This window comes from Microtus oregoni, unplaced genomic scaffold (assembly GCF_018167655.1).
Source record: "Microtus oregoni isolate MIOR12 unplaced genomic scaffold, Mior012 000019F_ref0000042, whole genome shotgun sequence".
Taxonomy (NCBI): domain Eukaryota; kingdom Metazoa; phylum Chordata; class Mammalia; order Rodentia; family Cricetidae; genus Microtus; species Microtus oregoni.
In genome coordinates, this window is record NW_024543078.1 from 1,774,836 (window position 1) to 1,787,089 (window position 12,254).

General features: G+C 36.9%; 1 protein-coding gene across 1 annotated transcript in view; it reads left to right on the forward strand.

Annotated features, from left to right (window-relative positions):
* LOC121459618 (vomeronasal type-2 receptor 116-like) overlaps nt 1-11,608 on the forward strand; it is a 28,013-nt gene extending 16,405 nt beyond the window's left edge. The window contains exon 6 of the mRNA XM_041669506.1: nt 10,707-11,608. Within this exon, the coding sequence (XP_041525440.1) occupies nt 10,707-11,608 (902 nt within the window). The remainder of the gene's footprint in view (nt 1-10,706) is intronic.
* The last annotated feature ends 646 nt before the right edge of the window (nt 11,609-12,254 follow it).

Consider the following 12,254-nt stretch of genomic DNA (forward strand, 5'->3'; position numbering starts at 1 on the left):
AATCCTAGTGTTGTTGTGGACGTAATATATCTGACTCAAAGGACATGGAGATAGCAGGCAGGAACTTACCATGAAGAATGTGGGTAGTATTCTATGAACAATTTTAGGGAGAAAATTCATTAAGAATCTTATTGTTGTATAGCAGTTGCTTCCTAGATGGAAATTCCAACATGGAGGGAAGCTCATTAAGACACGGGATGTTCTAAAAGCAGTAAAACATCCTATCACACAGGAAAGTTTCTTAAGCTCAAGGGATAAAATACTGAAAGGCTTCAGTGTCTCTGAAACTGATCAGAGACAGCAAAACCAAATGTGTCAAAGCAGGAAGGATTAGAGAAAAAAATCTTTAAAACAAGGGAAGCTCCATAAAATAAGAAGAGATAAGCTTGAGCAAACTGAAGCTACAAGGAGTACTATGCAACTTGTAAGGCTGCTTACAAGTTGTACTAAGAGGTCCTGGTTTCCAAATTGTGTGATGTGTTACCTCTGATTGGGTGGGCTTATAATGTTGGAGGTCATTTACTCGTGGTCTATTCACTTTTCTAGTGATGTGAAAAAACATCTTTTTAAAACAACTTATATAAGAAAGAATTTAATTTTGGACTCAGGTTTCCAGATAGTAATAGTGGCCATTACTATTATGGTGGGGAGCAGGGCAGTATACAGATAATCACAATGTCCTAGAGAAAGCTGAGCACTGGCATTTGATTCACAGGCATAAGCTGGGAGATGGTTGGGAGAAAGAGACATAGAAGGAAGAACAGAAGCAGAGATGGAGAGAGGGAAATGAGAGAGGATGATGTGGTGGTTTTCTGAATACTCAAAGGCCACCCCTAATGAAACACTTCTTTTATCATGGTGTGACAATAAGAAGAAAGGAAGTATACCTGCTGGCACAGTGTTGGAGACATACCTGAGAGCTCACATATTATCCACAAGCAGGAGGGAGATAAAGAGTGAGAAAGATTAAGAGAGAGTCAGAGACAGAGTGAATGTTGAGGTCTTTGGAAAACTCAAACACTAATGATACACTTCTACCATTTTGCAATCTCCCAAACACAAATATTTCCACCAATAACAAACCAAGCATTCAGAAATATAAAACTAGTTAGGCCATTCTCTTTCAAACCCCCACAAGTCATATCTGCTATAAATAATCACTCCTGTGAGTAACACAAGTAAAACTCACTGCTTCGATAACAAAGATTTAGCATGGTCTGTTGTGGGTGCTTCTCTTGGGTGCGCAATTTGCTCATATCTCCCTATGAATACTGTCACACAACACTAAACTATCTTTAAATATGTTGAGCTAAAACAATGATTTACCTGGGAGGATGTGCTTACTGGTAATCAATAGGTATGGAAGAAGCTAACCACTATCTGCTTTCATTTAAAGTCCACACTATAAGTTAGAATTTATGTCTCTTGACATTATCTTGACCAAAAATATGTAGCTGGTTAGGTCCTATGTTTTAGGGAAGAAGGGAATATTATGAGCTAAATGTGCATAGTAATAAAGTTCTGCCTAAATTGCTGTCATTATACTTACAGATTAGTGTAGCTCTCAACTTCCATCAGAGATGCCTCATTTTAAGTATATGGCAGTTAATAAAGAGAACTACAAAAGATAAGTAAGCAGTGAATAAGAATCTGTGTATACACCAGTAAGACAACCCCTAAATTGTTCAGATATCATCATCAAAGAGTTAGCAAACACATTGTAGGGACAAAAGGTAGAAGATGCAACAGAAACTATTTTCCAGATGTGACGGTGATGCTGCACACATGATTCAGAGGAGCTGTGACTGCATGCATAAGACCTGGGCTAGGTCAACATATGCAAACTCCTTGATTTGAGGAGTATTGGATCATGAATTACCAGTAACGTTAAGAAAAAAATTAACACATACACATGCAGACACACAACATATTTCTTGATTGAAGTAGTGAAGTAGAAAGAATTGTTTGATTTCTTGTTTATTTCTTCTGAGTCTTTTGTACAGTCTAGATATTAACCTCTGTCAGATATCTAGCAAGAAATTGTTTTCTCACATTCTCTAATAAGTTTCTTCACTAAATTTACTGCTTTCATTTATGCACACAAGGTTTGTAATTTCATAAAGCTCTACTTGTTAACCACTGGGATTATTTCAGGAGTGGTAACAGGTTTGTTTTGAAAGTCTTTGGTTATGTCTTAGTTAGATCTTTTCTAGTGTTGGGATATAAAAAGTCATGACTAAAAGTTACTAAAGGTAGAAATGGTTTATTTGCATTAGATTTATAATTCTTCATGAAGGGAAGCTAGGGATGGAACTCATGACTAAGCAGAAGTCATGGAGGAGTGCTGCTGCATGCTGAATTTTGCCTTATACTGTGCTCAGCCTGCTTTCTTATACAATTTAGAACCACCTTTCCAGGACTTGTACCATTCCCAATGTAATGAACCTTCCACTAAAAGCCATTAGCTAAGAAAATTCACTAAATATTTATCTACAAGAAAATCTAAAGGATCATTTATTCAATTCTGAGTACTATTCCCTAAATATGATTCTTTCTTGTGTCAAGTTGGCTCTAACACAGGAAATATCATAGAGCCTTTCCAATTTATTTTATTTGAAATTCATTCCTCCCTCCTTCTGCTCCTCATTTGGACCTAGGGAGTTCAGTCCAGTGTTGCACTGTGAGTCTCTGTCTCTAGCTTCTTCCATTGCCAGATAAAGGTTCTATGGTGATATGCAAGATATTCATCAGTATGGCTATAGGATAGGGCCATTTCAGGCTCCCTCTCCTCAGCTGCCCAAGGATCTAGCTAGGGACATCTCCATGGACACCTGGGTACACCTCTAGAGTCAAGTCTCTTGCCAACCCTAAAACGTCTCCCTTAATTATGACATATACTTCCCTGCTGCCTTATCCACCCTTCCTCCCTCCCAACCATCCCATTCCCCCAAGCTCTCCCCATCCCCCCTTCTCACTTTTTCCTCCCCATCTCCCCTTACACCCACTCCACCCCCAACCCCAAGTTTCCAATTTTTGCCTGGTGATCTTGTCTACTTCCAATATCCAGGAGGATAACTATATGTTTTTCTTTGGGCTCACCTTCTTATTTAGCTTCTCTAGGGTCACGGATTATAGGCTCAATGTCCTTTATTTATGGCTAGAAACCAAATATGAGTGAGTACATACCATATTCATCTTTTTGAGTCTGGGTTACCTCACTCAGGATAGTGTTTTCTATTTCCATCCATTTGCATGCAAAATTCAAGTTGTCTTTGTTTTTTACCACTGAGTAAAACTCTATGCGTACATATTCCACACTTTCTTTATCCATTCTTCCATTGAGGGGCATCTAGGTTGTTTCCGGTTCTGGCTATTACAAATAATGCTTCTATGAACATAGTTGAACAAATAATTTTGTAGTATGATAGAGCATCTCTTGGGTATATTCCCAAAAGTGGTATTGCTGGGTCCTGGAGTAGGTTGATCCTGAATTTCCTAAGAAACTGCCACATTGATTTCCAAAGTGGTTGCACAAGTTTGCATTCCCACCAGCAATGGATGAGTGTACCCCTTCCGCCACAGCCTCTCCAGCAAAGGCTATCATTGGTGTTTTTGATTTTAGCCATTCTGACAAGTATAAGATGGTATCTCAAAGTTGTTTTGATTTGCATTTCCCTGATCACTAAGGAGGTTGAGCATGACCTTAAGTGTCTTTTGGCCATTTGAACTTCTGTTGAGAATTCTCTGTTCAGTTCAGTGCCCCATTTTTTAATTGGGTTAATTAGCATTTTAAAGTCTAGTTTCTTGAGTTCTTTATATATTTTGGAAATTCAGAAATGAGTTAATGGAAGAAGCGATGATATATCAAAAATGAAATAGAAATGACTGATAAATGATGAAAAGTATTCAACCTCACTAAGTGTCAAATAAACACAGATTACAGCTTTATTCAGATTCTATCCTATATTTAAATAAGTTAAAATGGTAGCTATTCAAGAAATAAAAAAATCATTCTGAAAATTTGCACAAAAGTGTTTGTTTACTGCTGACTGGAGAACACATTAGTCCAATCCTATAGAAGCAGGTATCAATTTATGTGCAATAAAAACCACCATCATTTTTGAGAAGACATGGCCTAAAGAATGGAAAAACACATTTATGCTTGTTACATCTGACAAATGTTGAATATAGAATGTAAAAATTGAAAAATAGAAATTTATGCCCAGGCAATGCTGAACCATATGTCAGCAGCCCATATATGGAGGTTCTGTTGAATTTGTATTTATCAGGTTTCATAACCTAAGCTGACCAAGTATCTTTCTCAAGAGGGCAGCAGATCTCATTACGGATGGTTGTGAGCCAACATATGGTTGCTGGGAATTGAAATCAGAACTTTTGGAAGAGTAGGCATTGCTCTTAACCACTGAGTCATCTCTCCAGCATATTAAAAATATAGAAAGAACAAAACCCCTAAGCATGAATAAAATAAACAGCCCAATTAAAAATTGAAACAATGAACTAAACACAGAGTTCTCAAAAGATGAAATTCTGATCAAAAGGGAAAATTTTAAATATGTTCAAATTACTATAGATATCAGAGAAATACAAATTATAATTAATTTCAGAATTAATATCACCAAACCATAATGACAAAGAAAAAACAAGAACAGCAAGTACAGATGACGCCAAATCCGGATGACGATGTGGTGAATGAGGAACAGTTATTCATTGCTTTTTGGGAATCCATACTGCTATAACCATATGCATATCAGAACAGAGATTCCTCAAGAAGTTATAAATAAATATATCCCATCACTTAGCAGTACCTATTTAGGGTATATATCATAGAAAGTGATACCTTACAGCAAGTATACTTGTTCATCTGGGTTAATTGCTGTTCTGTTCACAATGTGTAGGAAATGGAAATATCCTATATGTCCACCTAAGTGAGGTAACACAAACCCAGAGAGACAGATATCACATGTTTGTCCAATATGTGGAAAATAGGTCTTAAGCTCTTCAACTTTAGATATGTTTCATTTGAGATACTCATAAAGGTTAGGAAATTATTAAAAAGAAATTATGGGTGAACAGGCAATCATTCAAGCAAGGTGGAATAAAATGTTTTTCTTTAAACAGGGAATGTGGGAAATGTAATAGGAAGGAATTAAGTGGGAAATGAAAACAAATGTTAGAAGGCAAAATTAAGGAAGGACAAACAATATAAAAATGTGTTTTGAAAACCCCATGTTGAAACCTGATACATTAGAACTTTGCACAGTACATACACATGTAAAGAAAATGTAAATTAAGTTACCCTGTAATGATGTAGCATATCTCAAACAGACATATCACATGAACAAATAAAATCATAATACGATGAATGGGTTATTGTTTTGAGATGTGTCCCCCCCCCATATACTCCATATATTATGGTATATTATCATTACTCTAAAATATGCTCCAGATTCTACTATTAGGACCTTGTTTCTTGAATTCACATACTTGAGTCATAAACATGCAGAATTAAAGTAGGTACTGATGTGGAAATTTCATCCTCACTGGCAAGATTCACAAAGGTGGAAGCTAGTAGGCATGCTACTGGAGAGGAAGTGCAATTATTGACCTCACAGAGTGGTTAACCCTGAAAGCTGCTATATTGTCTTGCCTGGTAGAACGTGGTCCCTGATGCAGTAGTGGCATGAATGATAAAGGTGTCAATAGACACTAGTAGCCATATTTGGAAATTTTATCTAGATCAAGATTCTAGTTGGTCATAGGTACTATGAAAAAAATCTCCTTAAATAATGCTAAATAAATATAGCATTAAAATACGACATATTTTAATACTAATCACAGAATCACTGACCCCTCATTAGAGAATCTTATTCTTGGAATTCAAGGAAATTAAGTAAGACCATAACCTGCCATTGTGCAGAGAAGTGAAAGACTTGTAGGATGCTGAATGCTAAATGGGATGTATATGGTACATCCACAATTAAAGGGTCATAGTTTTCCATAGAAGAAGAGGTGGGAAAATATAAGATGGTGGATGATTTCAAGGAAAAAATCTTTTCTTGAAACAACAGGACCAATACAAATATGAATATAAACTCAAGCCAGGCATAATTCAGGCATGGGTGTGAGGCAAGAGTTGGATACATAGTTCCACCATTATCTGAAAATATGTTGATATGTGCTAGCTACTGTGAAAGGTAGAGTCAGTTTTCTTTAATGTGACTTGTAGTGTATACACCATACTATACAGAACGATCAACAATTAGTTGACATAAACTGGAATTGTTATGGACAGGGAAGGAAGGGAGGGACAGAGCATGAATATTGGGTGGATAGTCTAGGAAGTCATGGAGACATTTAGGAAGAGTTGGGGGATTGTTAGCAATGTGATCAAAAAACATCACATGAAATTAAGAAAAATTTAACAAAACCTTTTAGAATACAAGTAAATTATAGAATCAAAATCCCCTGTTACACTACTAAGAAATTGTTTATCTTAGGATGCTATCTATATTAACTAGCTAGAGCCTTAGAGTAACTTGGCCAAGGAAACAGGCTTTTGGTTCTTGGCCAACATGATGCCTAATCTTTTTTGTCAAATTGACACAATTGGTAAGAGGGACTCTCATTGAGGTGTCCTGTAGCTATGTATGTAAGACACTTCATGAATTTATAATTGATGTAGGAGCTTATATTGTTATGGGAAGCACCATTTTTTGGCAGCTGACCTGGGCTGCCAAACAAAGATAACTGATCAAGCCAGAGAAATGAAGCCAGTAGGAAACCTCCTCCATGTTCTCTGTCTCAGTTTCTGCTTTCAGAATCCTGCCCTGAATTTTGTCTGTATTTCCTTAGTGATGAATTGTAGGCCATAAGCTAAATACACACAGTCTCTTTTTAAATTCTTAAAACAAAAATATGCCATATTTTAGATGATATATTTGTTTAAATATAAAATTTATTTAAAAATACAATCTCTGTTGATATTGCTTATGATTCACTACAGAAATAATAGGCAAATTTTTCACTTCTAATTGCCAATGAAGCATTTTGAAAATGAACTAGGTAGGTTTTGAACATGTCTATGAAATAACTATAATTTCATGGTAATTGTGAAAGAGATTCAGCAATGAAACATGAAAATACAAAATGCTACGCTGTAACAAATTTAAACAATGTAAGTGTGTGTAAATATACACACACATATACATATATACACACAGAGATATACACACACACACACACACACACACACACACACACACACACGACTAGAAAGTCTCCACACTGGGGACTGGAGGGATAAAGTTCTGGTTGTCAGTACTTGCTTTTCTTATAGGGGAGCAGACTTCAGTAATGAGGACTGACATGTTGTCTCTCAACTGGATGTAACCCCAGACACAGGAGCCTCTGTGGAATCTAAATGCACAAGGCAAATGTGTGGTACAAATACGTACATAATGCAAAGTAACTATGCATATGATATTTAAGATTCACAAAATTAAAAAAGTCTAAATATTGGATTGTTTAAAATTTTTGAGATTATAATATAGTTGTAAAATTTCTCTATTCCCTTTCCTTACTCCAAACCTACCATACATTGCCTCAATGCTCTCCTTCAAGTTCATGGTTTCTTTATTCAGGAATTATTTATGGCTCGCACATATGTATACACAAACATATTGCTAAATGTTACATTGTCAGTCCCTTTAACATTACCAGTAGGAAGGTTTCAGGGCTAACCATTTGGTAGGAACAAACATTCGGTAAGCCTGTAGAAGACCACATTATACTTTTAATGAAATTTACTAATCTGGTTTATTGGTGGTTCATCCTAAAGCTAAAGATCACCTAATTAAAACTGTCAATATCAAACATAAGAAATCTTTTTTAAGTTGTTGATTAGGGAAGTCCAGGAGACTACTGAAGTATACAGCCTATTGCTGTTACCTGAGGTTACCCAAAGAAGTAAAAGTTAAGCGCTTATTGCTGATGCTACCATACCATCCATAAACAGGACCTAGAGAACCCTAAGTTGCCAGTTAGGTAAGTGGCATTTCCTGAGTAATAGCTTTCATGATGCCAGAAAGCATCATGCCAGGTTTCAGAGGAAGCAGGCAACCAACAGCTATACTTAGCTACAATATCTATAAACTACATCAACTACCAGAAAGACATTATGACCCAGAGAGTGCAGTAACACTACAGCATTTATGAATAGAAAATAACATCTCCTTAACTGGACTTACAATCTTCTCAGAAAGACAGATACCATGTCTCTTATTTGAAGTCTGGTTTACTCCTAAATGCTAATGAAATTGTTATTATTGTATGAGAATCTACAACCACTACTTCACTAAAGCAACATAATCCCTAACAATAATTTATAAACATTTGTGGTGTTACCCACAGATAAGTGTGGTCTTTGCTCCTCATCAAGTAAGCTTCTACTGGTAACAGGTGGAATCCACTAAAGAAAAACAAAGTCAATCAACATGCAGAGTTTTGATGCCCAGCCCAATGTTGGCTATATCTATGAAACAATCCCACACCTAAGGACCAGAGAAGATTTGAGAAGAGGGCAAAGAAAGACTGTAAGAGCCAGACCATCTACAAGTTTGCTGTGACATATCAGATACTAGGAACATCAGAAACTGCACCATAAAGTCTCATTAACATGAGCACCCAAATGTAAACAGAAATAGGATGACACCAACAAACTAAAGTGGATTGGACACACACCACAAGTTCCCAACCCTGGAGAAAAAACTGCTGGGAGCAGACATTAACTGTGACCGAGAAAGTGGAAAAGATGAACAAGATTTATTTACCTGTTCTATGTAACCAAAATCAAAAATTTAACATTCTGTGGTGGAAATTAAAACCTACTCATAAGAAGGTCATCTTCCAGCAAATTATTTTGTATATCATCTCTGTTTCCTTGATTTGCAAATTATTGTTCTTTGGATAGTTTTGATGACTACGTGCTATATAATAAAGCAACCAGAGTATAGGTTCTAGAGATCCAATTTAGTGCAATATAAATGTGCTTTATATTCTCCCAAAGTTGATGTTAGATTATGTCTTATATGAAAGGAGATGCATTAAGTAGCTTTCAATTGTATTTATAGACCTTGACCAAAACACCCTCAGAAGGAAAATGTTTATTTTACTTTACAGCTTATACTCTGTCATGAAGGGAAGTAATGGAAGAAACTCAGGGTAGGAAGCTAGATACAGGAACTGAAGCAAAGAACATGGACTTGATTACTATATTGTTCCCATGGCTCATATAGCTTACTTTGTTAATAGGAACTAAAGCCAATTTCCCTCATTGACACTGCCCAATAAAGCTATATTGCCCTAAAATGTCAGGGACCATAGACGCCAAAATAGAAACTATCTTTCCCTATCTGGATTGGTACAGAGGCACAAGAAATAACCAGACACAGTTTACACAGTCACCATGGAAGGGCATCTCAGGCTTCTCTCCATTCTGAAGATCTATCCGCATTTATTATACCAAACACCTTTTGTTCCCCCAGCTAAACCAAGGTGGAAACTCATTAATATTCTCTTTACGTGGGACACAGGGCTAGGGAAACACCTGAAACTTAGTCACCAGCTTTAGCAAACAGCCCTCCCCAGGAGATCTACATTTTTAATAAAGGAGAAAGGAGCAATACTTTTTGGATTTGTTAGTTGGCTATCTTACTTGTTTGGCAGGGTTGCATCTGCTTAGTGGCCAGTGCACCTGTTTGTAAATTATTTTATATGAAATATGGGCCCACAATAAAACAATCACTGATAAAAATCCTCCACCAGACTGATCCATTGGCTAATACAGCTGAGACATTTTCTCACTTGGTATCCCTTTTCAAAAAGGATTTTATTTCCTGTTAAGTTAAAATGAAAATCATGAGATGATGATTTGAAAATGTAATCTTGGATAGCTGCTAATGGATGATACATTCAAACTTGTCAGTGGGAATAACACAACTTTCACCATATCTGGCTCTTAAGTCTGTGTCTGCCAAGGGAAGAATGAGTAATAGTTCAGCCCACATCAAATGCCCTGCTTGTAGTAACATTCAGTTATGAAAATAAGATTAATAGGAGCTTGCTCTTATCAAATCCCACCCTAAATTACCATAACATACTAAATATACAATGAGAATAGATATGTTGTCTGTTTGGTTTGTTTGTTTGTTTGTTTGTTTGTTTTAAAGACAGGGTTTCTCTTTATGTCTCTGGATGTCCTTCAAATCACTTTGTAAACAAGGCTGTCCAAGAACTCAAAGGTTCAAAACCTTTGCTTCCTGATTGCAGGGATTAAAGGTGTGTGCAACCATGCCTGACTAGTTTTCTTTTCTTTCTTTTTTTTTTGCTTTTTTGCTTTGCTCTATTTAGTTTTGATGTTCATGTTTTCTTTCATATTTGATATGCTATATTAATATAAAAGTAAAAAATATTTTATGACAAAAACAATATCTGCTGATTTACTTAGTACTAAAGAGTATATGGAATAATAACTGGGCAAAATCTAAAAGCACTAGCCTATTATTCAGTCTTCAGGGGTCAGAAGAATAGTTGGATTACTTTCCCCAGTGTTCTGCTTTCAGTGGGTGGGGTTAAAATGAATGAAAATCACTGAAGTTGTACTGATGTCACATTACTTTTCTTGCCAGATATTGATCAGTGTGTGAAGTGTCCAGATGATCAGTATGCCAACACAGAGCGAACACACTGCCTCCAAAAATCTGAGACATTTCTGGCATATGAAAACCCTTTGGGGATGGCACTGGCTGGCATGGCCCTGTGCTTGTGTATGCTCACAATTCTTATCCTTGGGATTTTTGTGAAGCACCAAAATACTCCTGTTGTAAAGGCCAACAACAGTACTCTCAGCTACACCCTGCTCATCTCCCTCACCTTCTCTTTTCTTTGCTCCTTGCTCTTCATTGGTCAGCCCAACACAGCCACCTGCATCCTGCAACAGATCACATTTGGAATAGTGTTCACAGTGGCTGTGTCTACTGTCTTAGCCAAAACCATCACTGTGGTCTTGGCTTTCAAGATCACTACACCAGGAAGATGGATGAGGGGATTGCTTAAATCAGGGGCACTCAAATTTATCATTCCCATCTGTTCAGTTACACAAATTATCTTCTGTGGAATCTGGCTGGGAACATCTCCTCCCTTTGTAGACACAGATGCACATTCTGAACATGGTCAGATCATCTTAATGTGCAATAAGGGCTCAGTCACAGCCTTCTACTGTGTCCTGGGGTACCTTGGGGCCCTGTCCATGGGGAGCTTCACAGTCGCATTTTTAGCCAGGAACCTGCCAGATACCTTCAATGAAGCCAAATATCTGACATTCAGCATGCTGGTGTTCTGCAGTGTCTGGGTCACCTTCCTCCCTGTCTACCACAGCACTAATGGGAAGATCATGGTGGCTGTGGAGGTCTTCTCCATTCTGGCCTCCAGTGCAGGGCTCTTAGGCTGCATATTCTTCCCCAAGTGTTACATCATTCTCATGAGACCTGATAAAAATTCAATAAAAGCCATGAGAGATAGAGTTAAGTGAAAATAAGTGGTCTGTAAGATAACCCACTCTTCCTTTTTAGGGCCTTGAGCAGTGTTAGCAGACATTCTAAGATTTAACCTGCTGCACATTGATTATAAATCCTTCAAGGATTACTAGATGGTTAGATGTTCTGTATTTGTAGAACATTGGGATGTTGACTATCCAGGCTAAATTATCTTTGACTTTCTTATTCTTCCAATCAGCCAAGAATAACTTAGACCTGATTGTGGCTTCCAAAAAATACTTTGTAATGTACAAACTGATCCTAGCTCCCACCAAAGCAAGACTAAGATACTAAAGGATGACAACACTTAGTATAACACATAATTACAAGGATTTCTTTAACTTACCACACGACTTATCCAAACATGTGTTTTGAAGGTAACTTTACTTGTGGATTAATCTTTTCTATTATTGTAAAAATCACCCAAATGCATCATCATATTTTAATTTCAGTAACTTGTGTTCTTAGCCACTGTTTACTCAGGTTTGACCCCAATACAAACTCTTTCTAGCCATATTTGAGGAAAAAAAGTTGTCTGTAACTGAGTACAAACTAATTGGGTTATCTATTCCAGTCTTAGGATGCAACTAATCATATGGGTGGTGATTTCTCCAGATTGTAAATTTGACTAAATGTAACAGC